At 40.9% G+C, this 27895-nt stretch overlaps 2 protein-coding genes across 2 annotated transcripts in view; one reads left to right on the plus strand and one right to left on the minus strand.

Moving 5' to 3' along the window:
* Window positions 1-16188, plus strand: part of SRPK1 (SRSF protein kinase 1) — a 39676-nt gene extending 23488 nt beyond the window's left edge. Inside the window, exons 8-16 of the mRNA XM_042462995.1 lie at window positions 122-287; window positions 2914-2939; window positions 4074-4287; window positions 4631-5062; window positions 6032-6132; window positions 8746-8853; window positions 9558-9627; window positions 12314-12406; window positions 13494-16188. Coding sequence (XP_042318929.1) covers window positions 122-287; window positions 2914-2939; window positions 4074-4287; window positions 4631-5062; window positions 6032-6132; window positions 8746-8853; window positions 9558-9627; window positions 12314-12406; window positions 13494-13678 — 1395 coding nt within the window. The 3' untranslated portion in view covers window positions 13679-16188. The remainder of the gene's footprint in view (window positions 1-121; window positions 288-2913; window positions 2940-4073; window positions 4288-4630; window positions 5063-6031; window positions 6133-8745; window positions 8854-9557; window positions 9628-12313; window positions 12407-13493) is intronic.
* A 1408-nt stretch (window positions 16189-17596) lies between these two features.
* LHFPL5 (LHFPL tetraspan subfamily member 5) lies at window positions 17597-27883 on the minus strand. Its single transcript, XM_042465204.1, has 3 exons — window positions 27216-27883; window positions 18713-18949; window positions 17597-18081 (listed from the first exon to the last, which is right to left on the minus strand). The coding sequence occupies exons 1-3, from the start codon at window positions 27625-27627 to the stop codon at window positions 18065-18067; spliced, it is 666 nt and encodes a 221-aa protein (XP_042321138.1). The 5' UTR covers window positions 27628-27883; the 3' UTR covers window positions 17597-18064.
* Between the last annotated feature and the right edge of the window lie 12 nt (window positions 27884-27895).

A 27895-nucleotide genomic window follows, 5' to 3' on the forward strand; every position in this document is an offset into this window, starting at 1 on the left:
TAAAGGGAAAACATTTTATTGCAGATTATTTTTGGAGAGATTCACAAATTCTGACTTCTCACTATAGGTTGTACCATTGATGTTGTAAGTCACCTAAATGCCTGTTTTCTTTCTCTTGAAGGTTTTGCAAGGACTAGATTATTTACATGCCAAATGTCGGCTTATCCATACTGATATTAAACCAGAAAACATTCTGCTGTGTGTTAATGACCAATACATTCGCAGACTTGCTGCTGAAGCAACAGAGTGGCAAAGATCTGGAGCGCCCCCTCCTTCTGGCTCTGCAGGTACCCTTTTATTCTTGTTTTTGAAATCTCAGGCTCGCAGTTTTGGGGCTGCCTTTGGAAACTGTTCGGAAACTTCAGCAGGTCCATAATGCTGCGGCCAGAATGCTGAGTGGAGCTAGTTATAGGGAGTATATAACTTCCTTGATGGAACAGCTTTACTGGCTGCCGGTTCGTTTGTGGGCACAATTCAAAGTGCTGGTCATGACCTATAAAGCCCTATATGACTTAGGTCCAGATTATTTGAAGAATCGTATCTCCCCATATGAATCTGCCAGAACACTAAGATCATCAGGGAAAGGCTTTCTCTTGGTTCCACCACCATCCCAGGCTCCTTCGGTGTGGACACAAGAGAGAGCCTTCTCAGTGGCTGCTTCCACACTCTGAAACTCCCTTCCACGGCAGGCTAGACTGGTCCCCTCCCTGCTTGCTTTTTGACAGCAGGCCAAGACATTTTTTATTTAAGCAAGCGTTTAAAATATAAGCACATCACAATGGTTTTTATATTGAGCTTGTGTATTACATTTTAACTTCCATTATATTTTAATCTAATTTTATATTGTTTTTACGTGATTTTAACTGTTTTAAATTTTATTGTAATGCTTTTTAAATCTGAGCCGCCTTGGGTCCCTTCAGGAAGAAAGGCGGTATATAAATAAAATAAATAAATAAACCTGTTGGTTCTAAAATAGCTCCTTCTGAAGTGATTAGTTAGGATGTGACTTGTGATTGGATCTCTTTGAGCATTATTAGTATGAAATATTCCTTTTTTTCTGCAAGATTAGATAAACATTCCATTAGAAGCAATAGCATGTAAACTGATATGAAGATGCATATTTAAAATATTGTTTCTAATCTTTTGTAGTTTATATAAGTGGTGGAAAAAACACCTTAATGGAACTTTTGTGGAGTTCCATTTTGGAAGATCGGTATAGTGAGGTATATATAGATGTGCTTTGTATATCTTAATCTTTTTTGTATACTCCCAGGAATTTAAATATTCTTTCCAACTTCTGTGTTACAGATACATGTTGAGTTAGAGGCTCTGTTATCCTATTTTATTATTGTAGGTATCCTGTCCTGTAAGGCAAAGCACATGGTCAAACCATAATGGATGCTGCTGAAGCATTACAATCATAGTGTATACAGTGGTACCCCGGGATACGAATGCGCCGGGTTACGAATTTTTCGGGATACGAAAAAATCCCATAGGGATTTATTGCTTCGGCTTACGAAGGTTTCTTCGGGTTACGAAAAAACCGCGGCGCTATTTTCCGCCACCGGAGGGCAGCAGAGAGCTATTTTTCCATTAGCGCCTATGGGAATTCGGCTTACGAAGGTATTTCGGGTTACGAAATTAACCGCGGAACGAATTAATTTCGTAACCCGGGGTACCACTGTATATGTTTTCACCCCTGACTCAAGATTTCTCAATTTACCAGTGTGACTGTGTCAGTCAGTTGAAATTTGGGTTTTGCCTACTTTCTGTGAGATATATAGTTAGTTTTGCTTGGGTTGCCTGTGGGTGTTTATATTATTGCTTTTTAGCTGTGATACAGTGAAGAGAATTCTACTAGCATAAAAAACATTACTTTTTAATCAACGGGAGCTGGTCAGCAGTGAAATGAACCATCAGTGGTGTTCTGTGCCATTTGTCTTTACCCTTCTCCTCACTTGACAATTTGAAGAAAAGTCATCTGATTCAGTGTTGGTGATGGGCATTGTTTGCACATTTGGGTTTCTTCAGGATTGGCACTTGATTAAAGTACTAGGTGGCCAGCTACTTCCACCAGAATTTCAGTCATTGAATGGAAAATACTTGTTTGCTAAACGCAGGACTAGTTCCTGTATCAGGAGATGTATCTCCAGTGTGTATCTCCCAAGGCAGGCCCCTCAAACTTGCCATTTCTCTACTGCAGCTCCATTCCAAAGCCATTTCAGTGTCAGTGGAGAGCAGAGAAGCAGTTATGGTCCTTAAGCTGGATGCACTTTGATTGGTATCCTCAAAAACCTCGAACGGTCGTTGGAAATTCCTTGGTAATTATGATGATGTGTATCCAAGTATAGCAAGGCACATCTCTGCTGCTTCCACTCTCCACTGACACAGAAATGGCTGGGGGTCAGGTGGGGATGACAACAAAGAAAAGGTAGGTCTGGTCTGGAAGGTGATTTTGGCCATTATGTGGTTGGAACAAACAACCAAAAAAGTAGCTCATAACTAGGATGCCTGTTGATACTTCATATTTAAGATCCCCTTTAACAGTTGGGTTGTTAAGTTATCATGGTTGTTCATTCTGCTCAGTTAAATGTGGCACATTGGCCAGAGAAAATTCATCTTGTCACCAATGATTTACTAATCCATCCTGTAAATCTGAAACTGACATAAGTAGCATTTAGTGTTCAACAGGTTTTTTTTAAACAAAGTTGTATTCTCTGAGGATGCCAACCACAGATGCTGGTGAAATGTCAGGACTAAACACTTCTAGAACATGGCCACATAGCCCAATCATTTCAGAAATGATTTAAGTGGGTGCATGCTTCCTAATGGATTGAAATCTGGTGACAAGCTTTTGTAGAATTATTGCAGCATAGGATTGCAGTCATACTAATTGTGTTTCTCTTTTCACAGTGAGTACTGCACCACAGCCAAAACCAGTAAGTGTGGCAACTTGTGCCTTTTCAAATTGAATTAGACTTTGCCTTTGGATTTAGATAATATTCATAGAGTAGTTTGAGTAATGTAAAATACTTTAACTTTGTAGGCACCACACCAGGGTCAAATTGTAGCATGCTGCTATAAGCGTGTTTCTTTCAGTTCTGGTATGGAACATTCGTTCTTTGCTGCACTGGTATTGGGAATTGTCAGTCTCTGCCCCCCCCCCCCCTCTGATCCTACTTGTGATGAACATGTGTAGATCTCATAGGCATTTCATTGACTACTGTGGGAAAAGTATTCTAAATCAGATAAACATTTGGGCTGGTCTCATTTTATTAAAAAAAAATACATATTAACATGTCAACACGTATTTAGGGGCAGCCTGCATTGCTTACATGAATAAAATAAGTATTTTATGAATAGTTCTCTAGCAAGTGACTGCTCTTAATTTAATGTCTAAAATAACTTGAGCACAGTAAGAATTAAATACACCTGGCAGTTGATAAGTTGAAAAGATATTGATAATTTTTCAAGTTTCATTCTGTCTTTCTACTACAAAAGATGCATTTTGTTAAAGAAGGTGGCATTTTCCGACTTATGGCAACCCTAAAGTGACCCCATCACAGGTTTTTCTTGGCAAGGTTTGATTAGAGGAGTTTTTGCCATTGCCTGATGCTAAGACAGTGTGAGACTAAGTCTGAGTCTCATGCTAAGAGAGTATGACTTGACAGAGGTTTCAATAGCTGAAAGGGGTCAGTTGGTCCAAATCCTGGTCTCCAGAGTTGTAGTCCAACATTCAAACCATTGCACCATGTGTGCTCTATATAGTATTTTCTTTTTGCATCCTTTTATATTGTGCATTTAATGGACATTATATCATACCAGAAGTATGAATAGAATTGAAAGAGTGGATTAAGGTTAAAATCCTATACCTGTTTAGCTAGAGTAATCTTTATGATTAGAGTGAAAATATTTCCTTCTTACATCCCTAGTCCAAGAAAGCCTGTGACAAAATAAATTGGTTAGTACCACAAGACTCCTTTTTCCTTCCTCTTTGACCTTCCCTTCATCTTATTCAAAGAGAAGTAGGGAACAGATGCCTCAGAGCTTTCTTGTTTGCAATTAACCTGCAGGCAGACAAAATGTCCAAAAATAAAAAAAGGAAATTGAAAAAGAAACAGAAACGACAAGCAGAACTGCTGGAAAAGCGGATACAGGAAATTGAGGAGATGGAGAAGGAAGCAAGCCCTCTGGAAGCTCAACCTGAAGACCAGCAAGAAGTTCCAAGGCCACTTGAGCTGCTTTTGAAAGAGAACCCCCCAGATGAAGGAGTACCAGGAAAGACAGGTATTGTTCTCTAAATATATGTATGTATGTACAAGTTCATGCTCTCAAGCTAAATAAGTTTTAAGATAGACATTGTTGCACATTTCTGAAATGTGGAAAAAGACAAATATGAATACATTGTATTGTGTGAGCATTACTACATGAGCAGGACAGTGTTAGTTCAGCATTTTGCATGCATGTATGATGGATATTTAAGTTTAGATTGTGTTGTCCAAATCTTCAGAACACTTACAGTACAGCTGTTTGACTAATATATTTGTATATCTGATCAACATGCACTAAAATATATCAAGTTTTATATGTGCCTGACCTTCCTTTATTTTCTCACACCCATTTTCTCTAGAAAATATTTCTCTTGTATCAGAGCAAACAATCTTAATGGAAGGGGTTGAAAAATGCCTAACAGAAATAAATTGTAATGGAATGGTGCAAATGACTGCCTTTTCGGATTCCATTAACCAAGTGTCAGTGAGTATTGAGGAAGACCTTCACAATGCCAATGACTGCAGTGGTCCCTCTCAGGAACAAGAAGAGGATGAGACCTGTGCTTATGATCAAAGTAATGGTGGCTCAGAGAACAGAATACGAGAGGCAGTATCAGAGTCCTGTGCATCCTTAGTTTCAGAAGTTATGGATTCCATGGTATGCCAGGGAACATCAAGTGATGAACAGTATTTCAGTGAGCAGCAAATTAGCCACTTACAAGCGAGCATCAGAGCAGAAATACCTTCTGAGGATGAGAATGAGAATAATGGATCTTCTGAGAACAATAAAGGTACGCCACTAACATTCTATATGAGAAATGTGCAGTTTTGTGGAGAAATATGCTGAAGAAGAGATAGGCAATATGTATTCCTCATTTGTAGCCCCCCACGGAAGTGTTTCTGCCAATGTACTGCTGAAAACCAGTCTACCTCCAGCCATACAGCACAAGTCTTCCCCAAAAGAAACAGATGTTCTGGCAGGGCTCTGCTGTGTGTGTGTAAAGGTGCCCTGACATCCTCTTCTACTATGGAGAGCTAATGCAGTAATAGGGTTGCTCCTGTTAGCATGGGAGCATGCGACCCCATGAACATTGGCTAACCTATGTTTCACAAAATTTCAGATTCATATAGAACTTTTGCTAAGTGATCAAAATGCTTCACATATTGTTTTTCTGATCAGGATTCATATCCTAGCTCGACCATAGAAACTCACTGTGTAACCTTGGGGAATCACACTTTCTCAGCCTCAGAGGAAGGCAATGGCAAACCTCCCCTGAACAAATTCTGCCAAGAAAACCCCATGATAGGTTTGTCTCAGGGTCGCCGTAAGTCAAAATGTGCTTGGAAGGCACACAATGACAACAACAAGGGAAAGGCAGGTTGACAAATAATGGCTTATTTAAGGTCATCCAGTAAGTTTATCTGTAATTAATCTTAATTATTGTTCATTGAGAGAAGCCAGCTTTATTTACCATGATTTGACGTTTGCTTGTTTCAAACTACCCTTAGTAGGTTTAACCACAATGCATTCAACAAATTCTGGTTAATCAAAAGTGGAAATGAAAGCTATCGGTCTCCTTGTGGTTATGTCACAGAAGAGGTGGGAGCATATGAACCTGAAGCTTTTTTCTGTCACAATAAACCACATATCATAATTGTCTCTTATTTGTGTTTTCATGAGAAATAATATTATTTGAATGTGTGTGGCAGATGGTGGCTCTGCCCATGTGATGTTAACTGGCTGTTCATGCTATATCTAGGAAAATCTGCTGCTGGAAATTTCCTCCTTAATCCTCTTGAGCCTGGGAATGCAGATAAGCTTAAAGTGAAGATAGCTGATCTAGGAAATGCTTGCTGGGTGGTAAGTTTAAAACTCTTTCCTGGGTGAGTAGCAGGAGTTGCTGATCTCTGACGTTAGCTTTGGTGAATGTAACCACTGTATCTCTTACCTTTAGGATTGGCTACTTGCTTGTACAAATGCACTGTTGCTAATGGTGGTCCTGCCTGTTTTTCCATTAAACATTGCATGGAGCTGGGAGGGCAGGAGCCCATCCCCATACTCATTCCAAACTTCAGAGGGGCTTATGTTGGAAGTGCTTCTTGAGTGCTCTGATCTCCAATATCAGAGACAAGACCTCCTCCCTCCTTCACTCAGCTTGTTAATGCCAAATGGCTCCAGTATTATGTTTTGGCAATGGCATACTTTGACTAGCTACCAGTCAGTCATCATTTGTGACTGGTGTAGTGTAAGCTACTGCAGTAAATCTTTAGCTGATTGATTAGTCTTAAATCACTTTGATCAATTAGTAAAGCTGCAGTCCTGACCAGCTACTAAGCACGGTTTAATATAAAGGCTTTACCAAAAAAAAAAAAAAAACCTGTATGGAACTTGCTGTTGTAGAAGAGATAGAAGAGTGGGGAAAGAAGGAATTAAGCAGTACCTTTGATACTGTTGTTGTTATCCACCCTTGAGTCAATCTCAACCCATGGCGACCCTTTAGATGAGACATTTCCAAGACTCCCTATTCTCCACTGCTCAATGCAGGTCCTTCAAATTCATACTCATGATCTCCTTAATAGAGTCTATCCATCTAGCATGTGGCCTTCCTCTCTTTCTGTTTCGCTCAACCTTTCCTAGCATTATTGTTTTTTCCAGTGAATTCTGCCTCCTCATGATGTGTCCAAAGTATGACAGCCTCAGTCTAGTCATCTTGGGCCCGTTACAGACGGGCACCTTAGTACGCGAGGAGCGCGTACTAAGGTTAGAAAGGGGCGTCCTTTCTGGACGCCCCCAACCCTAATACTAGAATTAATACTAATTCTAGATGGGCACCGCCATTACGACGTCATGAACACACCGCCTCCAGATGGGGCGGCGCGAACGTGACGACTTTATGCCGCACTAGGGCGCATAGAGCGCCCTTTCCGCAGTGCACGAAGGAGCTCTGAAACGGAGCTCCTTCTGCAATTTGTGTCGCTGGCGCAGCTTTTAGACGGCTGCGCCAGCGACGCAAAGAAGAAAGGGGCCAAGCGGCCCCTTTCTCCTCCTCCCCGCCACCATTGGGTGTCTTTGGGGCTTGAAGCCCCAAGGACACCCCTTTCCAGGCCGTGGGCAAGCGGCCTTTTGCCGCTTCCCCGCGGCCTTGAAAGCGGCGGATCGGGGCATCGGAGGCTGCCGCTCTGGCAGCTGAGGCCCTGATCCGGTGGAGAAAGGAGCGCCTACAGGCCTCCCCAAAGGGGCGGTCTGTAATGCGCCTTGGCTTCCAGAGAGATTTCTGGTTTGATGGGCTCTAGGACCCATTTGCTTGACTTCTTCACTGTCCATGGTAACCTCAGCACTCTTCTCCAGCACCACATCTCAAATAAATTAATTCTCTTCCTATTCACTTTCTTAACTATCCAATTCTCACATCCGTACATGGTAATAGGGAATACAATGGCTTATATGACTCTTAACTTTTGTGCTCAATTGTATGTCTTTACATTTTATGATATTTTTTGGTTCTTTCGTAGTTGCCCTCCCCATTCTTAGTCGTCTTATGATTTCTTGACTGCAGTCCCCACTCTGATCAATATTTAATCCCTAGCTGATTTGTATTAGCATGAGCTTTCATTGATGTCAGTCCAGTTCTTCCAGATGCATTAATGGAATTAGATGTACAACCACAGGTATATTGGAATTGGAGTGATCTAGGGAAGACTCAGAATTGTAGAAAGACATATCTTTCTTTACATTATTACACTCTAACCCTACCTCCCACAACCTGCAACTGAAATAAATCTGTCTCAAAAATGTGCTTTATTCCTTGATCCTATCTTCTCCCATTTCCATTTTATGCTGAAACAGGTTAATGTGGTTATATCTTTGAAAACTACTGTTGCTCTTCTAGAAGATTGATATCCCTTTTAAAATAATGCCTACTGTGAAACATTTCTACATCTCTAAAAGCAGTTTTTCTGCTCAGGACTCTAAATTCATCTCATTCAGTTCACTGGAGGCACTTCTAGGCAAAGTCTTTATCATGATAGCATCCTGACTCAGTTTTGACTTGGGAAATGGAAGTGAGACACTTCTAACCACTCCATGTTTCCCCACTAAGGATAGAAGGACAGAATAGCTACATAGTGCCTTTTGTTTGGCAGCACTAGATTCGAAGACGACACTGTTCTAGTGCTGCCAAACAAAAGGCACTATGTAGCTATTCTGTCCTTATATACATATCAGGCTGTATATGTATAGATCTCAGTCGTGATGTAATAAGTACAGAATGCTCTCATAAGGGAAACCTGCTGGGGGATATCACATTTACAATGCTGGATTACATATTATGCAAAACTAATTTGTCAAATTTTGAAGCTTTGAAACTAGGATTTGAAGAACTCTAATTTAAAGTAATTATTCCATTTCTGCCTATATTGATCATGGAATCCTCCTTGCTCTTGGGTTCTAAAATAGCATGCTTTACTTTGGCAGCATAAACACTACACTGAGGATATTCAGACAAGGCAATACCGATCCTTGGAAGTCTTGATTGGAGCAGGGTACAGCACTTCAGCTGATATTTGGAGCACAGCCTGCATGGTAAGCTCAGTCATGTTATGTTACCTAATTCTTTTCACAATTCAATAAGAATTTCAGATCCACAACAGAATAGGCACTTTATTTTATGCTCTACACTTCCCTAAAATCAGATACAATGAAGCATGATATAAAATTATTTTAAGACAAGTTAATGACTCTCATTGTGGGAGAAAGGTGGAATATAAATCCTTGAAATAAATAAAGAAAAATAGAACACTTTTTAAAGGACGCCTTTCATTTAATGGAAATTATTTTGCTGGTTTTTTTAAAATTAGTAGCATATAGTAGTCATTATATAATTTGTATGTCACCCCCTTACTTCAGACTTACTGGCCAAAGTAATTTATAGATCTAATGTCTGAATCAAACATAATCTATATTGAGATATTCTAGTGTATGGAACTAAATGAATCAATTTTGCCTAATTGAGAGAATCCTGGAGTTGTTTACGATGACTTTTCAGCACTGTAATTTAGAGCCGGTTCCTTTCTTCCGGCCAGATAAAAAATTCAAATAAAAAGTATTACTAATCAACATACCATAAGATAGTTGGTATTTATTTGCTGCAACAGACTAACCCAACGGCCTTCTGGAAATGTTTTCTCTTTTCCTGTGCACAAGTATCTAATTAGGATTGTGGCTGTTCCTAGATAAAATGTTCCCAATTAAAAAGCCTGAAACATGTCTGCCATTTTCTTCTTTAGGCCTTTGAATTGGCTACAGGTGACTATCTGTTTGAGCCTCACTCTGGTGAAGACTATTCACGGGATGAAGGTAAGAATTATTCACTGAATTGTCAAAACTGCTAAAAATTATTCATATAGGGTGGGGGAGTGATTTAATGTATGTGTTTGCAGTACAGTGAAAGAGGTTAAAGAATGGGAGATGTGTATTGTCTAGTGCAGGGGTTAGCAACCTCCAACCTGTGGGCCGGATGCAGCCCGCCGAGGCCTTTTCACCGGCCCCGGTGCGGTCCTGCCGCCGATTGCCGCCCTGCTTCTGCGCCGCTCCGGGCGCCATTTTGTTTTTTAAAATGGCAGCCGAAGTCTTGCGTGACCTTTCCCATTGCGGGGCAGAACAGGAAAGGCCACGTGAGACTTCAGCGCCATTTTAAAAAACAAAATGTCGGCGGGCCTCTAGGAGGCCCGGTGCAATCTCCGGAGCCCTGATGGAGGGCCCCGGCGGCAGCAGTGGGCCTCTAGGAGGCCCGGTGCGATCTCCGGAGCCCTGTTGGAGGGCCCCAGCAGCGGCAGCGGGCCTCTAGGAGGCCCGTTGCGGTTGCCGGGGCCCTCCAACAGGGCTCTGGTGGCAGCAGAGGGCCACTAGGAGGCCCGGTGTGATCTCCAGAGCCCTGTTGGAGGGCCCCGGCAGCAGCAGCGGGCCTCTAGGACTTTTTTGCCGGCCTCTGATGGGGCCTCAGGCCCCGTCAGAGTCTGGCAAAAAAGCCGGCGAGGGCCTTCAGCACTGGAGGCCTCCTCCTGGCCCCCGGAGGGTGGAAGCTCTGCCCCCGACATGTGGCTCCGCCCCCCCGGTGGGGGGAAGCCCCCCCCCCCCCGGCTTCGGCCCCCCAGTTGTCTGAGGGACAGCAACCCGGCCCCCGGCTCCAAAAGATTACCTACCCCTGGTCTAGTGGATAGGGGAATGATGGAGTTAAATTTATTTTTCTGTATGATATGACAGGATCTGTACACCTCATGGTAAGGTCAAGACTCCACATACTTTTCTCAGTATTGTGACACAAAACCTAATAGTTTAAATAGATCAAAATACATACAGTGGTACCTCGGGATACGAAATACCCAGGTTACGAAATTTTCGGGATACGAAAAAATCCCATAGGGAATCATTGTTCCGGGTTACGAATGTTTTTTCGGGTTACGAAAAAACTTTTGGTGCTTTTTTCGGCTTTTTCGCACGGAATCGCGGCTTTTCCCCATTAGCGCCTATGGCAATTCGGCTTACGAAGGCTTTTCGGGTTACGAAAGCGGCCGCGGAACGAATTAATTTCGTAACCCGAGGCACCACTGTAGCTGGTTGTCTTGAGATTTCATAATTGCAGATGAACATTGAAAAAGACTAACAGGTAAAAATGAGCAAAACTGACATGGACTGATTCTTGCTTAGATAAAGTTGAGTGTCTCTTGTGCAAAATGCTTGGGACATGAAGCATTTTGGAATTGGGTTTATTATTATTATTATTTTGGAATACAGGTAGTGTAGTACAAACTTATCTTGCATTTGCAAGGCTAGAGTTAGACGCAAGCCTGGAGAGAGGTGCAAGGATTTGTTAAATGGGGGAGACATGGATTCATGCCATGCACTGTGTTTGGATTCTTGCCATTTTACAGATCCATGTGTTTCTCCCCAGCCTTGTGTCTCTCTCCAGCCTTGCACTCCATGTACAGTATTACAAAATCAAAATATTCTTACATTGAAGCCTTGAAGCATCACATCAGCATTCACGTTCGGATTTTGGAGAATTTCAGATTTCTAGTTAAGGATACTCTATTTGTGCTCCTAATTTTGAAAAATACAGGCACATTCCAAGGCAAAATTGAATGTGCTTAAATCTATGGATTTTAGCAGACTTATTTGTTATTTATTTATTTATTTTATTTATATCCCGCGTTTCTCCCAAAATGGAACCCAAGGTGGCAAACATGTATAAAACATACCAGTTAAAATTTTACAATTAAAATCATAAAAATATAAAGATTACAAATATAAAATTTTAAAACATACAGAGTTAAAATTAAATAGTCCAAGTCCAACCAACCCTTTCATCTCCCAATAAAACCAAGCCTGCCAGATCTCAAAAGGCCTGTTTAAACAAAAATGTCTTTGCCTGCCGACGAAAGGCCAGCAGTGAGGGGGCCTAGTCTCCCGTGGAAGGGAGTTCCACAGGGAAGGAGCAGCCACTGAGAAGGCGCTCTCTCGGGTCCTCACCAGGCGAGCCTGGGGTGGTGGTGGGACCGAGAGAAAGCCTTCTCCTGAAGATCTTAGGGCTCTAGGTGGTTCATATGGGGAGATACGGTCTTTCAAATAGTCTGGACCTAAGCCGTGTAGGACTTTATAGGTCATAACCAGCACTTAAGTAGACTTAAGTACACTAAACTATGTGGCTGTATTTTGCACATGACTGCTAAATGTAGAGGATAAAGAGGGCACTACTCATGTGTTTATTTTTTAAAAAGTGACTTAGAAACTATTCAGCTGATCACTAATGCTCAATTCTAAACGGTAGAATACAAGAAATTGAAACAATTTGTTTTAGCCATCTGGGCTGAAGCCACAGGAACATAGCTACATTATATACCTGCAACAGGCCAGAACTAAGACATCTCAGTCATGTAACTTTAGCATTGTTCTTGTAGAGCAGCAGCTTCCATGTCCAAAGAAAGTAAATATGAATTAATACTTATGCTTTTGTTCCCCCCTCTTTTTCTCCTGGGGACCATAGACCACATTGCATTAATCATAGAACTTCTGGGGAAAATACCTCGCAAACTCATTATGGCTGGAAAATATTCCAAGGAGTTTTTCACCAAAAAAGGTAAGGTGGAAAGAATGTAAAAAATTTGTAGGTATAAAAAGATGAGAGTTCCATTCTGGGCATGACTAGAATATTCAGTATTCACACTTGGTTTTGTTTTGTTTTTTAACAGCAAGTTGTCTACTTAGTTAACAAATTGACTTGAGGCATGGCAAAACATGTTATCTGTTGTTGGGCAACAGTCACACTTGCTTTAATTTCTAAAGCTCTAAGGAATTTAAGGAGGTAAAATGTGAATGTCAAATATGGAGCTAGGACTGTTGTAATCAAGAGTTGTAAAGATGCGGATTTTTAAATTTTCACTCATGCTAAGAAAAAATAGCATGTAAGCTTCACAAGCTTGTGAACCATTTATGTCAACATCTTGTTCATTCTCTAACAGCAAAGGACTACAGATATGCTCATGGGGAATATGAAAAGCCCCAGCTTCACACCTGAGCATATAATAGGGAGAGAGTTTGGGGAGCACTCTTGCATTTGTATTGTACTTCTCAGATTGGAAAAAGGATTGTGGTTCTTGTGTGTTGTACTATATTTTGCACAACAGAAATTAAATTAAGCCCTTCTCCCAAATTTAATGCTAGTAAGAGGGCAGTGTCCTTGATATTGTGCTGGATGTCAGATACAACCCACAGAGTGATAGGAAGTGTGGGCTGGATCCTGCCAGTCAAGGACACTAGGTTGCCTACCCAAACCATCCTAAAACATGTGATCCCATAGGCTAACAGAGTTTCTTTATGTATTTAATTTATGCCCTGCTTTCCTCCAGACATGGGACTCAGTATTGTTTACACTTGCTTTATTGTTTTGGCATCTGCATACATAGTGCTAGAACAATCTTGCTGTGACTCAAAGTGCTGATGTAGTGGTGTGCCAAACTGACGTAGTATTGCCTACTCTCACTGCTCCATAAAATCCCTGTAGAACTATCTCGTGTAAAATTCGGAAGAGCAAATTATTATTGGAAGAGCAAATGATTATTCCACAACACTGTTTTAGATAGCACTTGAGTCTTGCCATCTGGGTCAGTTCACCATGATGTGTATGTTAAAGATACCTTGTTAACATTTCTTGTCATTGTTCTTAGGTGATCTGAAGCACATCACCAAACTGAAGCCGTGGGGCCTTTTTGAAGTTTTGGTGGAGAAATATGACTGGTCCCAAGATGAGGCAGCTGCGTTCACAGACTTCTTAATACCTATGCTGGAGCTGAATCCTGAGAAGAGAGCTACAGCGGCTCAGTGTCTCAGGCATCCCTGGCTAAACTCCTAGATGCTTCAAGCCTGGCACCAGGGCCCTCTAACTGGGTTTACAGCATAATATATATATATACAGACATAAATGTCCCAGCTGCCCCTTCCCTCTTCTCCCAAGTCATTTTTTTTCCTTGTTGATTTTCAGAGCGAAGCTTCTCCTTGAGGACTTTTGAGATTTTAGATAAATCTAACTGTTCATGTGAGTTTGTGTACTTGACTCAGTAGGGACTGTTGTCAGCCAGTGGGCGTCCATATGTTTTGCTGTGATTGGGGTTTGCCAAAGAGTTTTTATGGGAATGTGAAATTACGCCCTCCTTCCTCTGACTCTCTTCCTTACTCAAGTACCTTACCCTTTGAAGTGTGGGCAAATCTTCATTGGAACACACTCCCTTTAACTATATTGCAGTCATCCCAAGGGGGGTGTGAAGAGCTGTGAATCCCTCTTTAGCTCACTGACTCCGGGAGTCATTTTCTTAGTGCACATCCAGTTGCTGACAGTAAGAGGAGAAATGGCAGATGGCACCAAGGTGGTAGCTCCATGTGGAGCACTGAACTCAACTCATTCCTTAGGTGTCTGTTCAGCTGCTTGGTATTTTTTTTTCTTATTATTCTTTTCAAACATACTTTTATCTAGTTTTAGCCATGGAAACTTTTGAAAATGCCTGTATGAAATATGCGCATACCTATATATATATATATTTAAGCACTATTTTTGTTCCCTCATTGTTCAGATGATTTACCGAGCCCAGTAGTGAAATAAGCTGCTCTCCAAAACTCAATTGGGTGTACTTGAGTAGTTTCACAAAGCAATGGGAAGTGGTAAAAGGAACAGTCTCTGCAACAGAGGTGAGGAATGTGCAGTCCTTTAGATGAGGGATTGCAACTCCATGATCCCACCTCACTGTTAGCTATGCTAACTAGGACTGATAGGAGTTGCTGTTCTTCTAAAAATTATGGATCTATGCATTTGTTGGCTGCAGGAGGGTAACCCACTTGCCCGGTTCTGTGCCAAACCTGCCCAACATTAAAACCCTAGGCAAAAATGTGGTCTGCCAACTTTGTACTGTGGCCTAGGAGCTGCATGAAAAATGCATATATTTCTCCAATTCAAACCGGGTTACAAAAACAGAAGTATTGTCAAGGATGGGACTGGCCACTTTGTCATGTGGGTCTGCCTTATGCCATCAGTGCTATTATATGGGCCTTGTGTAAAATTGGACATTTAGGAGAGAGCAGTTTTCAGGGGAAAAAAATAGGATATATCCTTATTCTTTCATTACTCAAAAGGAAATATGGTATTAGTTGATTAGGTTGTCTTTCTAGCCATTCTCTGTGCCCATACTTTCCCACTGCATTTCCAGAAGTTAAAGGATTTAATGGTATGTAGCCTGTCAATTTGTTCAAAGTGTTGGACTAGAAATGATCTTTCCGGAAATATTTTTTTTCTTATGTATTAACATCAGGAGAAATAATGTTATTTTTCTTACCCAGAGATAAAGGGTTAAATTCACTTTTCCAGAATTGTTAAAAATTTGGTAGGTCAACCAAACACATATTAAATGCCTATAAAAGGTGAGTTAGCCATGACTTGCCCACCTAAACGTTCTTATTATATCAGAAAAATTATGTAGTACTAGTTTTACAGTGATTATCTCTTGAGCTTCAAGAGGTTGTCAGAAGATCCCCTGCTCCCTGCTCTAATGTTAGGTTTTAGGAAGTTGGGAAGTTCAACAGCCTTTCTTGACCATGGACCAAATAGGCTTTTGAGGTAATTAAAATTTCCAGGCCTGAAACCCCTGGAAGATTCAGATTTCCAGGCACCGTGTAAGACAAAAGCTGCCAGCAATGAAACACTTTTCTCAATGTCTACTCTCCATATTTCTCATACACAAATATGTGGCACAGTTTTATTTTTGATTTTTAAAATTAAAATGGAACTACCATATCTCCTTCGTGTTCTAAATTGGCCATGCTATCATATGATGCCTGACAGGGGGTTTAGTGGAATCTGTGCTGTATGACCATTTAAGAGATGTTAAGTAAGGTTCTCTGTGCATAACCTTAAGATGAAAAGGAACACATTAAGTTTTTAAATTATATTCCTGTTATCTGGAGTATCTCCCTTACCTCCCAAAAGCACTTCTGTGCCTGTCTAAAAAAGATTTTAAGATGGGACTAGAATGTATAATAATACTTTCTCTTAAATAACTGTGAAAACTTGTCGGCAGGGAGACATGAATTTCCAGTGTCAACACAACCATCTTGGCTACCTGAATGGTGCAAAATGTATCTTTTGGATCTAATACAGGTTCTGCTCCATAGAATATGAGCTGTTGCTATGTCTTTTGTACTAAAAGAGACATACTGGCATAGTATAAATGGTGACTTGTCAGGATTGCCTCTGTATTTTGTGGCTATCAGATTCACTCAACTTCCAAATTGCCATAAAGTGCTCACTAATCAATTTGTACTTGTTTTGTTGACCTAAAACCTGAAGGAAAAACAAATACATTTTTATTCTTTCTATTGGGTGCATTGTCTTTTTTTCTTTGTAAGTGCAGTACAATAAAGAGATTATTAAATAATATACAGGTACTTTCAATATGCTGTCTGTGTTCATCACATTTGTACAGTGTGTAACTTCCATCCTTTCTACTTTAATGCTATGGCTACATCATATTACCCCCCACCCTTCAAGCATGCTATTATAATTGTACTTTAGGGATGTGAGTAATATAGTGATGTAGCCATAGCATTAAAGTAGAAAATAAGGAAGTTCGACTACTGCTCTGTTCAGCAAATTGTTTCTGTTGTTAGGTTGAATTAACCCTTATAATCATTGAACTAGTATTTTATCATCATACATTTATTCATTTTGGTGTAACACTTGTCTTAAAATGAAGATCTGACACTAAATTACAAAGAGAACCTTTGAATACTCAGATGCATAGTAGATGTGCTATGTCCTGGTCACTCAACATTTGAGTTTGGACTGGGCTGGAATTGGAATACTGTTACACACTTTACCAAATCTGGAACAATTTGTTATTTATTGTTGTTAACTGCCATCAAACTGACTTTGATTTATGGAAATCCAATGAATGCAAGTCCTCCAAGTAATCTTAACAACAACCCTGCTCAGGTCTTGCAGGTTCAGGGCAATGGTTTTCTTGACAGAGTCTATGTGTCTGGAATGCAGTCTTCCTCTTTTCTAAATGTCCTCCAGCTTTCCAAGCATTATTGTCTTTTCTAGTGAGTCATGTCTTCTCATGATATGGCCAGAATATGACAGCTTCAGTTTAGTCATTCTATAGTGGGCAAAGTCTGTTGGAAAGTTACACTACAATCTACTAGCATGTAATATCATTCCTGTGTGTAAACTGAACTCTGAAAGCTGTTGAGATGACCAGAAGAGTACATTTGGGTAAGAGGAAGCGAAGAAAATGCTGCCTTTTTTTAGTTATAGTCTGAAGCCTGGTTATAGAACCATTGTTCTTGAAGACCAGTATTACTCATATTTGCTATAGAATTCACAATGTTTATGTGCAATGGAGTTAGTCTCTGAATTGTGGGAAACTTAAATAAGAGACACTTGAGTATAAGAACAGAATAAAAGACAAAATCCAGAAAGCATGGCAAGCAACTGCACTCTGCACTTCCCATTATTTAGGATAAGCCAAAATAAAGGTGATTTCAAAAGTAGTTTGTTTTGCCAGATCAATTCTGTAAGGTTTTTCTTTTCTGTGAGAAGTGCCAGCAAAATATATCAGATAATTTTCTATATGCTGCTTACTATCTTGCAGGTCTGCATTGACTACTGGCTGAATGCATCACTTTTAAAAAACCCGATGAATTGATTTCTTCATTAGAATATCTTGTTCTAAGAAAACTTGCTCTGGTGTCCAGGTTCGCCCCCCCCCCCCCAAAAAAAAAAACCAACACCAACAACACACCAATGGGTCCTGTTGGGCTTATCTGATACTGGAGGGCAATAATGCTTCAAGGCAGCACCAGGTGGCCAGTTTCCATGTTTAGGTATTAAGATGGCAGAATTAAAGAGAGACTTAGTGGAGGCCCCTGCCAGGGTTCTGGTGTTTAAGCAGCTACCTAGGGACTCCAGGTGCTAGTGCCAGCTCTGTTTTTGGGCAGTATGAAGTAACTGTAGGTGTTCCAGTAATAAGGAGGTGATTTTGCAAGAGTCTTTCCTGTCACCCCACTCCTTCAAACTCCTAGATGTCTCTTTTTGCCCTGCAGAATGGATAACATTTAAAAATCCATGGTATGGGTTATGCCTGGTGCTTGGCACTCATGGGTATCAAAATAGCCCTCTTGAGTTGTCTCAAAGCTGGAAGCAAATATGCCCATTTCAGTCAAAAGCTTAAGACCACTCCATTCTTCATCATCATTCATTTCCTTCTTCTGCAAGACAAAAGAACATTACAAGGATAATCCAAAAATAGGTATCTCCCCTCCTATTGTTTACTATCAATGCTCATTGCACAGCCACAAAGCATAAGCATCTCAGGAGGCAGCAAGTTGGGATGTGTGGCACGCTCTCCCAGCAACCTATAAATTCTAAACTTACAGAGGTTGCCATTGCTGTAATAGTACCATTTATAATTAGCTGTGCCCATAACCAGAACTTGGAATCTCTGGACATTTGCTGGCTTCCATATAATTCTGTGGCTAACAGCAATGCCTTGTCAATCATTCCCTAATCATCTGTAGCCTTGGCTGTTCTTAATACATCTAATATTGCTAATTTTCATGTACACTTACATCCGCATTTCCTCCAGTGACTTCAAAACATTGCACTTCGTTTACACAATTGATCGTGACAGGCTGAGAGAATGAATGGCCCTAGGTTATCTAGTCAGGCTGAGAGAGTGAATGACCCTAGGTTATCCCCTGAGTTTTATGGTTCAGTAGAGATTGGAATCTAGTTCTCCAAAATCCCAGTGTAACATTCAAACCACTATACCACACTGTGTGATGTCTGGGACTTCAAGGGGAACCAGGCATTTGTCTATTCTGTGAAAAGTCAGCTTACCCTTATTTTCCACTTGGAAGTCAGATGGAAGGAGATTGTCTTGCCGGTTGCCAAGCACAAAGGCCAAGAAGGAGAGGATGAGAGCATCAAGGATCCCAATGATGCAGAGGATGTATGCCCAGCGCACTGTGCACACTCCCAGTGTGTACTTGTCTGTCTTCTCTCCACACATCCGTTTCACCTCAGGGGAGTCCCAGCCATCGGGGTAGAGCAGGCAACCTATTGCCAAACCTGCACCTGAAGCGGGGAGGGGAGAGGTGTTACGGTATGCCAGTGGCCTGTATGTGAGTCTCATTCAGGGCAGATGTCAATTCAGGATCACTTATGCTGAAGGTATGTGAATGTAATTTCCAGTTCTGAGAATGTGCCAGAGAGGCTCCCAGGGAAAAAAGGGGTGAGTAGAGGTATGGAGAAGATATATCACATTGAGAGGGACAGGCAAAGCCAAGCAATCAATTTACCATGTTACACCATCAGAATTTGGAAATGTTACTTTTTGGATTGTAACTAGTCCTAATTCTGGCAGCTGTAGTCCAAAGTCCACACATTTCTAGTTTCCGATCATCTTTGACAGAAGGCAAGATTCCTTAATGCAGATTGCCCACCTGTTCAACACCATCTTGCACCTTTTGCATTCTGACTTGAAAATTGTTGCCATTCAGATCATGTGATTTCAAAAATCATGTTTTTAGCTTTGGTCAATTGATGATGGTTTGGATTTGGGCAACCCCAATTTGAAAGTCAACATTTTAGCTCTGCAAACCATTTTCAAAGGCAAGCCTTTCCTTCACCGCTGAGTAATTACAGCTCAATACAATGTATCTGGGAGAGAAAGAAGGTAGCTAGACCATAAGATATGCACCTTACTTTCAACCTGGTTCTTGCTTTGTATTATTTGGACTGTTACCCAAAGTATACATGCATCCTGCTTACTCTTGTTTTGTTATAAATTAAGATGGTTGTTGCTTTTAGAGAAGCTTGTTGGGATGTTTTCTTGCTAGATATGATTCTGTGACATTTATTTGTTTCTATGGCAACACCCTACAATTCTAATATAAATATTATAGTATAAGGTCTTGCATACAATGCTAAAATGACTTCCCTTGAGACAACTTCTGCTATTTTAACACAGATTGTATTTAGAGACATAAAAGCTGCTCTCCACGTGATGAAAGAGCTTTATGTTACTATGCTACAAGAACAAAGTGACAACAGAAATCCACGGTATGTGGAGACATGTCAAATCCTCCCTATTTTCTGGTGACAGTTGCTGGTGTAGCTGAACTGTGCTACAATAATAGTTGAAATTGCTATTTGAGATATTGCAGAGAGATCTGAAGTCTCCATGTACTAACCTAAAGAGGCTACAATGCAATGATATATCAATCCTGCCTTCTAGTATGAAAGGTCACTTATGATGCATGAGATTAAGGCACAAAACTGGTAAGGTGCAGAGTCATATGGTTCCCTATAATGATGCCAGACAGTTTCATAAAAGGCATAAATGTTTCTTCTTTCCATCTTAGAAAATACAATGGTAGCTGTGTCATACTTCGAGCCATGAATATATCATTTTTTCCCTCTAAGAGGGACAGATCAATTCATCTAAACAGAGAAGTCTCTTCAAAATGACTTATTATTTGATGGAATAATGTATGGTGTTTGATTATCATGATTTTGATTGTGATGGACTCAGTCACTTGTCTCCCAAGTCTTTTCTTATCTATTGTCTTCAAACACACACTCTTCTATCAGTCATCCTGCAGTTATGCCTCAAAGCAGCAACTCATTCATGCTCCAGGCCCAAAGAGGAGAACACTGTAGAAGATAGCAATAGCGATAGATGCCCATCTATACTGGCTGAAACAGTTGGAGGGAGAAGAGATCACTATTGGATAAAACAAGAGACTCAAAAGAACTACATAATGTATGGAGGTGAGATAAGATGAACTAGCAAGTAGCTTGTTGGTGCTTTGGTAGGAATCAGCAGCACTGCCGCTTCTTTTCTTTGAAAAATACTGAGTAGAATTAGTGAAGGCAATATTCTTCAAAAGCTGTGGCTCAAGGAATTCTTTCCCCATCCTCACCCAAGCCCAGATCTTTGTCCCCCTCAAAGGAAAAGCTAACCCAGATGTTTCAGGTACTTGGTTTTGGGAGGTGGTAACTCATCATCCCCACTCAGTATGCCATGTTGGCTAAGGACAATAGGAGTTGTGGTCCAGTATATGTGGAGAGGTCCAGGATAAGCAAGGCAATATAATATACAGTAGCCCCTCTGCATTCGCTAGTGTTAAGGGTGAAGGATGCCTGTGAATGTGGGAAAATGGCAAATAAAAAAAAAACACTGGTTGTTTTTACCTGAGAGAACATCTCTCTAGGAATCTCCAGGTTCTCCAATGCAACTCTATGGTCAGCATCTGCCAGACACTGATCATAGAATTATGCTGGATGACCTGCAAATGCCTAGAAAAGTGTTTTCTCTAGGAACATCTAGGGTTCTCCAGCACAACTCTGTGGTCAATATCTGACAGAGAAACCTATAGATTGCTAGAGCCACAAATGTGGAGGGCCAATTGTAGTTTCGCTCAGCTTTTCCCAACAGCTCTTTGAAAACTGATTAGCAGACCTCAGGATACAATTCAGTATTACAGATATTATATTGATACAAATGCTATGCTATGTTCAGTTTGTTTTTAGTATATTAGTATATTATTTTAGTATTTTAGCATTTTATAGTGTTATGTTTTATCATCCATGTTTGATTATATATGTTTGATGTTCCACCCTTTGGTGGAAAGGGCATTATAAATAAGTGTTGTTGTTATTGTTGATCAAGAAAACAGTTCAGCTCAGAAGTTGCCATGGAACGAGTTCATTTAAGGTGTTCAGCCTGTCTTATGAAAGCCAATCTTGTTAAGATGCATGCCACTTGAAGTGTTTCACTATTTCTGTATAATACTTGTTATGATCAGTTGAAAGGATTCCCTTGCATGAAATAGTAGGTCTCATTGTTTCTGGCCACTATTCATTGGTATATCAACACTGAACCAAAGTCAGATACTTACTAAGACCCATGAGACAACAAAGCACTCTTCTGGGCACCTATCACTCGTTGTCTTGAGTCATTCACAGGTAATTTTAGCCAGTTTTAGACACTTGTCTGCAGCATTTGTAGGGCTGAAATCGGGATGAGATGCATGTAAGCATGCATAATCCACCCATTGCAAGCACCCTACACCACCAGTTACATCATAGAAATAGAACTCTGTAAAGATGTTCAACGAAATACACTTACAATTGCTTATCCAGACTTTCATGATCAGTGTATGAAGATCTGTGAAGTAACTTGGTCACATTAGGGGGGACATTATCTCTTCAATTTTATTTGCCCCATGGGGCTTCTGTGTCACTATGGAATAGTTTACTCCACCTATGATTGCATATCAGAGGGATAGCTCTACCATAAAGCAAAGTGAGGTGTCTGTCCTAGACAGCACATGATGGAACGTGGGGATGCTAACCTGGATAATTTCCTTTGTAAGAGAGTAGAGTTCTGTGTGTGACACAACCTGTCCTGGGTCCCCAGCCCAGAGAGTTGCTGCCTCAGATATGACAGAGGGCTCTACCCTCCCCACCTCCAGTATTGATGTAATGGTTATCTGCAGTGTTGCCAACAAGTCTCGAAGATATTCCTCGGAATGTTTTACCAAATATTCAGTCAAAATCCCTGGAAAGACATTAATTAAATTCCTTGGATTCTGGGGAATTCCCCAGAAATTGGCAATGCTGGTTATCTGCTAGTCCTGTTGTGGTCTAAGGAGAGTGGAGATGCCCTCTTGCCCTCCGGCTCAGGCAGCAATATTTCTAGGCCTGGTACAGCCTAATAGCGTGACTACTATTACTATGCTCATTTATAATAGGCTGAAAAGAGATGAGCAAAGTGCTCCTGATCATGCCAGGGACTGCTCATTCTTGTTCAACTCACTTCGGTCTTTAAATAATCCAGTGAATATGACTGTGTGTCTGTCTACATCTATACACAGAGAGTGAGAGTGAGAGAGATCTATGACAAAAGAAGATGAGTAAGCAGAAGATTATTGTTTCAACAACTACATGTTTGTGTGATTCCACCCTTCTGACCAGGATCTGAGAAAGGATATTATTCTGTGTCTCACCCTTCCCATTTTGTCAGTAAACTACAAGGGAGCTACCGTGCACCACCTTATTTTGCCTTGATGTAGAGGTAAGGGAAAGGCAGCTTCTCAGCCTTATCCAAACCCTTTTATCTTAATGAGATAAATCCATTGTTTCATCAGAGAGGCAAATTGGCTAAAGTGAAACAGGAGGAGGGATGGTATAATCTGACTCCTCTCTGTGTTTCCTAGACAGCAGACAATGGAAATTCCACTGCCTGCCATTTCCAGTCTCCCTATGAGACTTGAAAGTGAAAAGAGAAAAGGTATAAATTGGACTTCTGGTGTTAGGAAGAGAAAACAGGTGTTGAGAACCTTTGTGAGTTGTCTGCACTGACTGAGAAGGGCTTGCAGGATCCCTAATCGAGAGTGTTCAGGCATTACAGTCAAAAGTAAAAAACAGTTCAACCAGTTCTAATGCTGTCTGCCCAGGGAACCTCTGAGCATTACATGCTGGATTGCTTTTGATTCAGAGGAGGGTTTCAAATGCAATTTGTATGATACAGCACTGGGAGGAGTAGAGGGGTAGTTATTGGGAGGAAGGCAATGCTCTCATAGTCCCCCAATTAAAAAAATCTGCCTCCCCTGAAATTTCCCTTTAGTCCACAAATTTATAGCACTGCAGTAACTTAAAACATCAGTCAAGCATTTAGAAACACAGAGCAGACATCCAAAGAAAAGGGGCAGGCAAACTTACCAAGGGAATGCAAACACCATGAATATAAGCCTTGTAGGCGTTAATCATTTTTTATGTATCACTCTTTGCAGTGCTAGAAACTGGGGGTCTGAAAGAAAAAATCATTTGTGGGGGTAGAATTCTTATTTATGGGGTCAATGCCACCTATATTGCCCTTAGGAGTGGGTGGCTGTGCTTCAAGGGGTGCCCATGGAGGGATCAAACTTGTTTAATTTCTATAAATCAGAGTTTGGGGAGGAGTTGTTTTTTGTTCTTTTGACTCCAGAGCTTTCACCACCTTACAAAAGCCAGGAGCCTAAGAAGGACAATCAAGTAAGTTTAGACTAGTCTCTCTGTGTCCCCCACCCTCACACCCCTGGAGGTGATAGTGCCTGTTTTTTCAGTTCCTTTGAAATTGATAGGGAAGGACCACTGCACATTCTACTAAGTGGGTCCTTGGAATTCTGCCTCCAATTCCTACCTTCCAACAGCTACCCACTACTGAGAACTTATGTAAGTGAATATTGCATTTCCCAGGATGCTGAATTATGTGCTCAAAATCAAGCTGTGGCTTCTTTATGTTGGCTTATAATAAAGGAGCATGCACATCTTTCCCCATGCTAGTTATCTGTGTTCTTATATTTCTCCTGTATTTGGCCACTGTGAGCTATTTGGAGGTCTTTTCCAAGCTTCTTATTCTTAAGCTATTTATGCTTTGGGCCAAGTTGGAATTAGAGCTTTCCTTAATGCTATTGCTCCCCCGACTGCTTATTTAAAATGCCAGCAATGACCCTGACACAGTGTTGTTAGTTTTAATTTATTCTGCCAGTGACTTGACCCAATGTGTTTCGATCTGCTGAAAGTGATCTCTGCAGATAATGTAACAAGAAAATGCCATTTCTCCTTGGCATGAATATTTCAAAAGGGTTTACATGTCTTTATTGCATTTCAGCATGTTTGCGTGGTGGAATCACACAGATCCCCCAGGACTTTTGGGGTGGATAGCAACCACACAGAATGCTTATCATCCCATATCCCAGACATTGCCATTACTGTCAGGATTTAATCAGACAATCAGTCTTGTTAATCACATAAACACTGGATTAAGCAGGCGATCCCTGGCAGGTTGGAAAGTTGTAATCTAACACAATTTGAATATACTTTTTATACGGATTAGATGTCTGGGTGTGCATTTTATACAGAACTGGAATGTTCATCATCATATGAATTAATACTTCAGCTCCTTTACTCTTTTAAGAAGGAGAAGGTAACCCAGTTGCAACTGCAAAAGTGAATGTGACCGTATGCTATTAAGCTCTAACTCTCTGCCTTTCCTTGTGGCTGTTCTTCAGATTTATGTTCAGTATAATGCCTATACTTTCCATTAACCTGCCTGGTTTTGTAGTCTCCAATATTCTTAAACTTAAAGATATTCAGTTCCATTTTTCTTCCCTTTTTGTTTTTCCTCAGTTCTTCTTCTGATATTAATAAAAACAACAAATAAATAATCAGTCATACTTAGAGTAAACACACTGAAATTACTTGACAGAATTGAGTATCTGAAAGTAAAAGGATAGAGACTATTTTTCAGTTGTTCCTGCTTGCACAATCTAGAGAAATCTTATGATGAATGTGAACAAAATTGATCTTTAAATTTCCTAATTCTTTCCAGAATTCTGCTACTCACATTATCCAAATGATGTTGACACTCTTTTAGTGTTCCCCATTACTTTTACATTTTTGTTTCTCTCTGCTTTTAAAGTCTTAAGAAGCCTGTTTACTTTGTATTGCAAAGCATTGCTTTGATTATATCCAGCTCACCATTCTTATTAGAACATAGATACCTTGCTCAGTTTTCCTCCTTTACAAAAAATTAAAAAGCTTCTCTGTTGCCTCAAACTGCTCTAGTTGTATACACTCTCATTTTTAAAGCAAACAAACAATAAAAATTTCTACCAAATCTGTTTTCCCCAAACCAACATGTCCTGCTTATGGGTTTCCCAGAAGCATTCCTTGGCTACTGTGGGGATCAAGATGCTAGATGAGAAGAAACAGTAGACATCTAGCAGAGCTTTTTACATTGTTTTTGACTGTATTGTTTCATGCTTCATTTTATATTCAGTTTGTTTTTTTATCTTTGTTCATTGCAAGTTGCCCAAAGAACTTTGTTACAGGAAAACAATGGAGTAACTAGGTAAATGAAATAAAATGTCAGCATCTGTGTGAGTGGACAACAAATAGATGTCAGCTGGTATGTATTAATAAAGTGTTGTGCGTGTCCTGTGCAGCCAGCCTTTAAAATCCTGAGATTGTTTGCCGCCATCAAGTTAAATGAAGGTCACTTTCCTGTTACCAGTACTGCAGTAAGATACAAATGAATTGTGTTGTCCATGAGCCTGTCTTTGGAAATGGTGTGAAAATGTCCTGCTAGTCCAGAACAGAATGGTAATACTGCTAATGCAGTTTAATGTTCTTATTTTGTTGTTGTTGTGTGCTTTCACATTGCTTCCAACCTATCGAGAATCTAAGGTGAGCTTATCACAGGGTTTACATGGCAAGATTTGTTCAGAGGGAGTTTCCCATATGCCTTCCTCTGAGGGTGAGAAATGTGACTTGCCCCAGGTCACCCAGTGGATTTCCACAGATGAACAGGGATCCAAAGCCTAGTCTCCAGGGCCCTATTCCAACAGAGATAAGTTAAGTAGCTATAGTCCTCCAGATGTTGCTGAATGGCAATGCCCAGCAGCTCTAACCAGCAAAGCAAGAGTGAGAAATCATGGGATTTAGTCCAGTCATATCTGGAGGATCACAATTACCCACCCCTTCTTGAGATGGGGAGTTGTTTCTGCAGCATGAACTGACTGATTTTCCTCTTTCTTTCATTGACCTTAAGACAGCATACCTAGATTCCCCCCCCCCACTACTTTAACAACATAACAAAACCATGATGCAGGTCAAGCTGAGAGCGAAAGAGGGGGACCCAAGGGCACACAGTGAATTTCATTGCTCAGTGGGGACTAGAACCAGATCTCCCAGCCCCACTCGACCGTGTTAACTAGTCCAACATGTTATATGTATGCAACAAATATTTAGTACTAGTAAACTTGTTAGAAAAATCTTCACTCCACTCTCCTTCACAGGAGGTTTTTAAACAGAGGTTAGATGATCATCTCTTCGAGTATTTTAGTGATGGATTCCTTCACTTGTTGGGCATACCTTCCAGCTCTATCATTCTGTGATTTTATGACAATATTACTGAGAGCAACTGAGAATCAAGTTTTCAGAACGAATGTATTCATCCAAATGGGTCTAGAAAATCTTTAGTGAACATATTTATACTGAAACCTTGTTGTAGCATCTTTGTTTTAGCACTATGCATTGGGAGTCTCAGCAGAAAAGTTAATGACACACAACATTGTTTTGCAGATGACAATCCCCTTTTCATCTAAATGGCTCCTAGCAGATGTGCTTTCTTTTTATACAGGTGGCCTTCACAGAACATTTTGTAGGAATTTGGCAAGGAGTTATGTTCCCTCTGAACATGATATCCCAAAGTCTGAAGATATTAGCACACAGGTGAGATATAGGGATGGGTACCCCCCCTTGCCACCCAGGTTCCCTGTGCCCAACTTACATGCTGCCAGCTGCATCCAAGCGCACACCTTGTACACAGTGGCTGCGTTGCAGAAGAAGAAGAGACTGAAGCAGAGGATGCAACCAATGATGAGGAAGGTAGAGATGCCCACGAAAAACATGGCAGTTTTGAAGGCACTGGAAGGGATAGTGCCAAAGTCCAGTGGGCTGCCTTTGCAGATGAGTTCACCTGTCAGGGCATTGCCAATGCAATAGGAATAAAGGCCGAAATAGCCAGCCTGTGGTGTGTCAATGCTGTCCCCGATCCAGTAGGGCTGGATGAAAGTCACCGTCATGATGACAGCAAAGCAGAGGGTGAAGAGTGCCCACAAGACTCCCATGGCCCTGGCGTTCCTCACGTAGTTGGTGTGGTAGATCTTGGCTGCCTCTTGGGCTGGCAGCATCTTGGCCATGGTGATGCCTGTGGTTGGAGTGGGTGGTCTCTTTTAGGAAAAGAGATGGTCAGAGGATCAGAAATGGAGGGTCAAGGTTGGAGAGTCCAAAGAAGGGCTTCTTTGCTATTTTTTGCCAGAAAAAAGCAATGGGAAGGGGCAGATGGGGAGCTTCAGGCTCCCTGTCCTTGGGAGCGTCAGGCTTCGATTGCCCTTCCTCGGAGAGGCAGCCTCTGTCCTCGAACTCCCAGGCACTGAGTTCAGATCCTGGTGCTCTTCTTTCTTGATC

This window comes from Sceloporus undulatus, chromosome 4 (assembly GCF_019175285.1).
Source record: "Sceloporus undulatus isolate JIND9_A2432 ecotype Alabama chromosome 4, SceUnd_v1.1, whole genome shotgun sequence".
NCBI classification, from domain to species: Eukaryota; Metazoa; Chordata; class Lepidosauria; order Squamata; family Phrynosomatidae; genus Sceloporus; species Sceloporus undulatus.

Bases quoted from the DNA above. Each gene is read 5' to 3' on its own strand.
- LHFPL5 (XM_042465204.1), bottom strand. From the start codon at position 27,627: ATGGCCAAGATGCTGCCAGCCCAAGAGGCAGCCAAGATCTACCACACC. The intron at 18,950-27,215 runs GTAAGTTGGGCA...TCCCCGCTTCAG, and splicing joins TTGGATGCAGCTGGCAGCAT to GTGCAGGTTTGGCAATAGGT.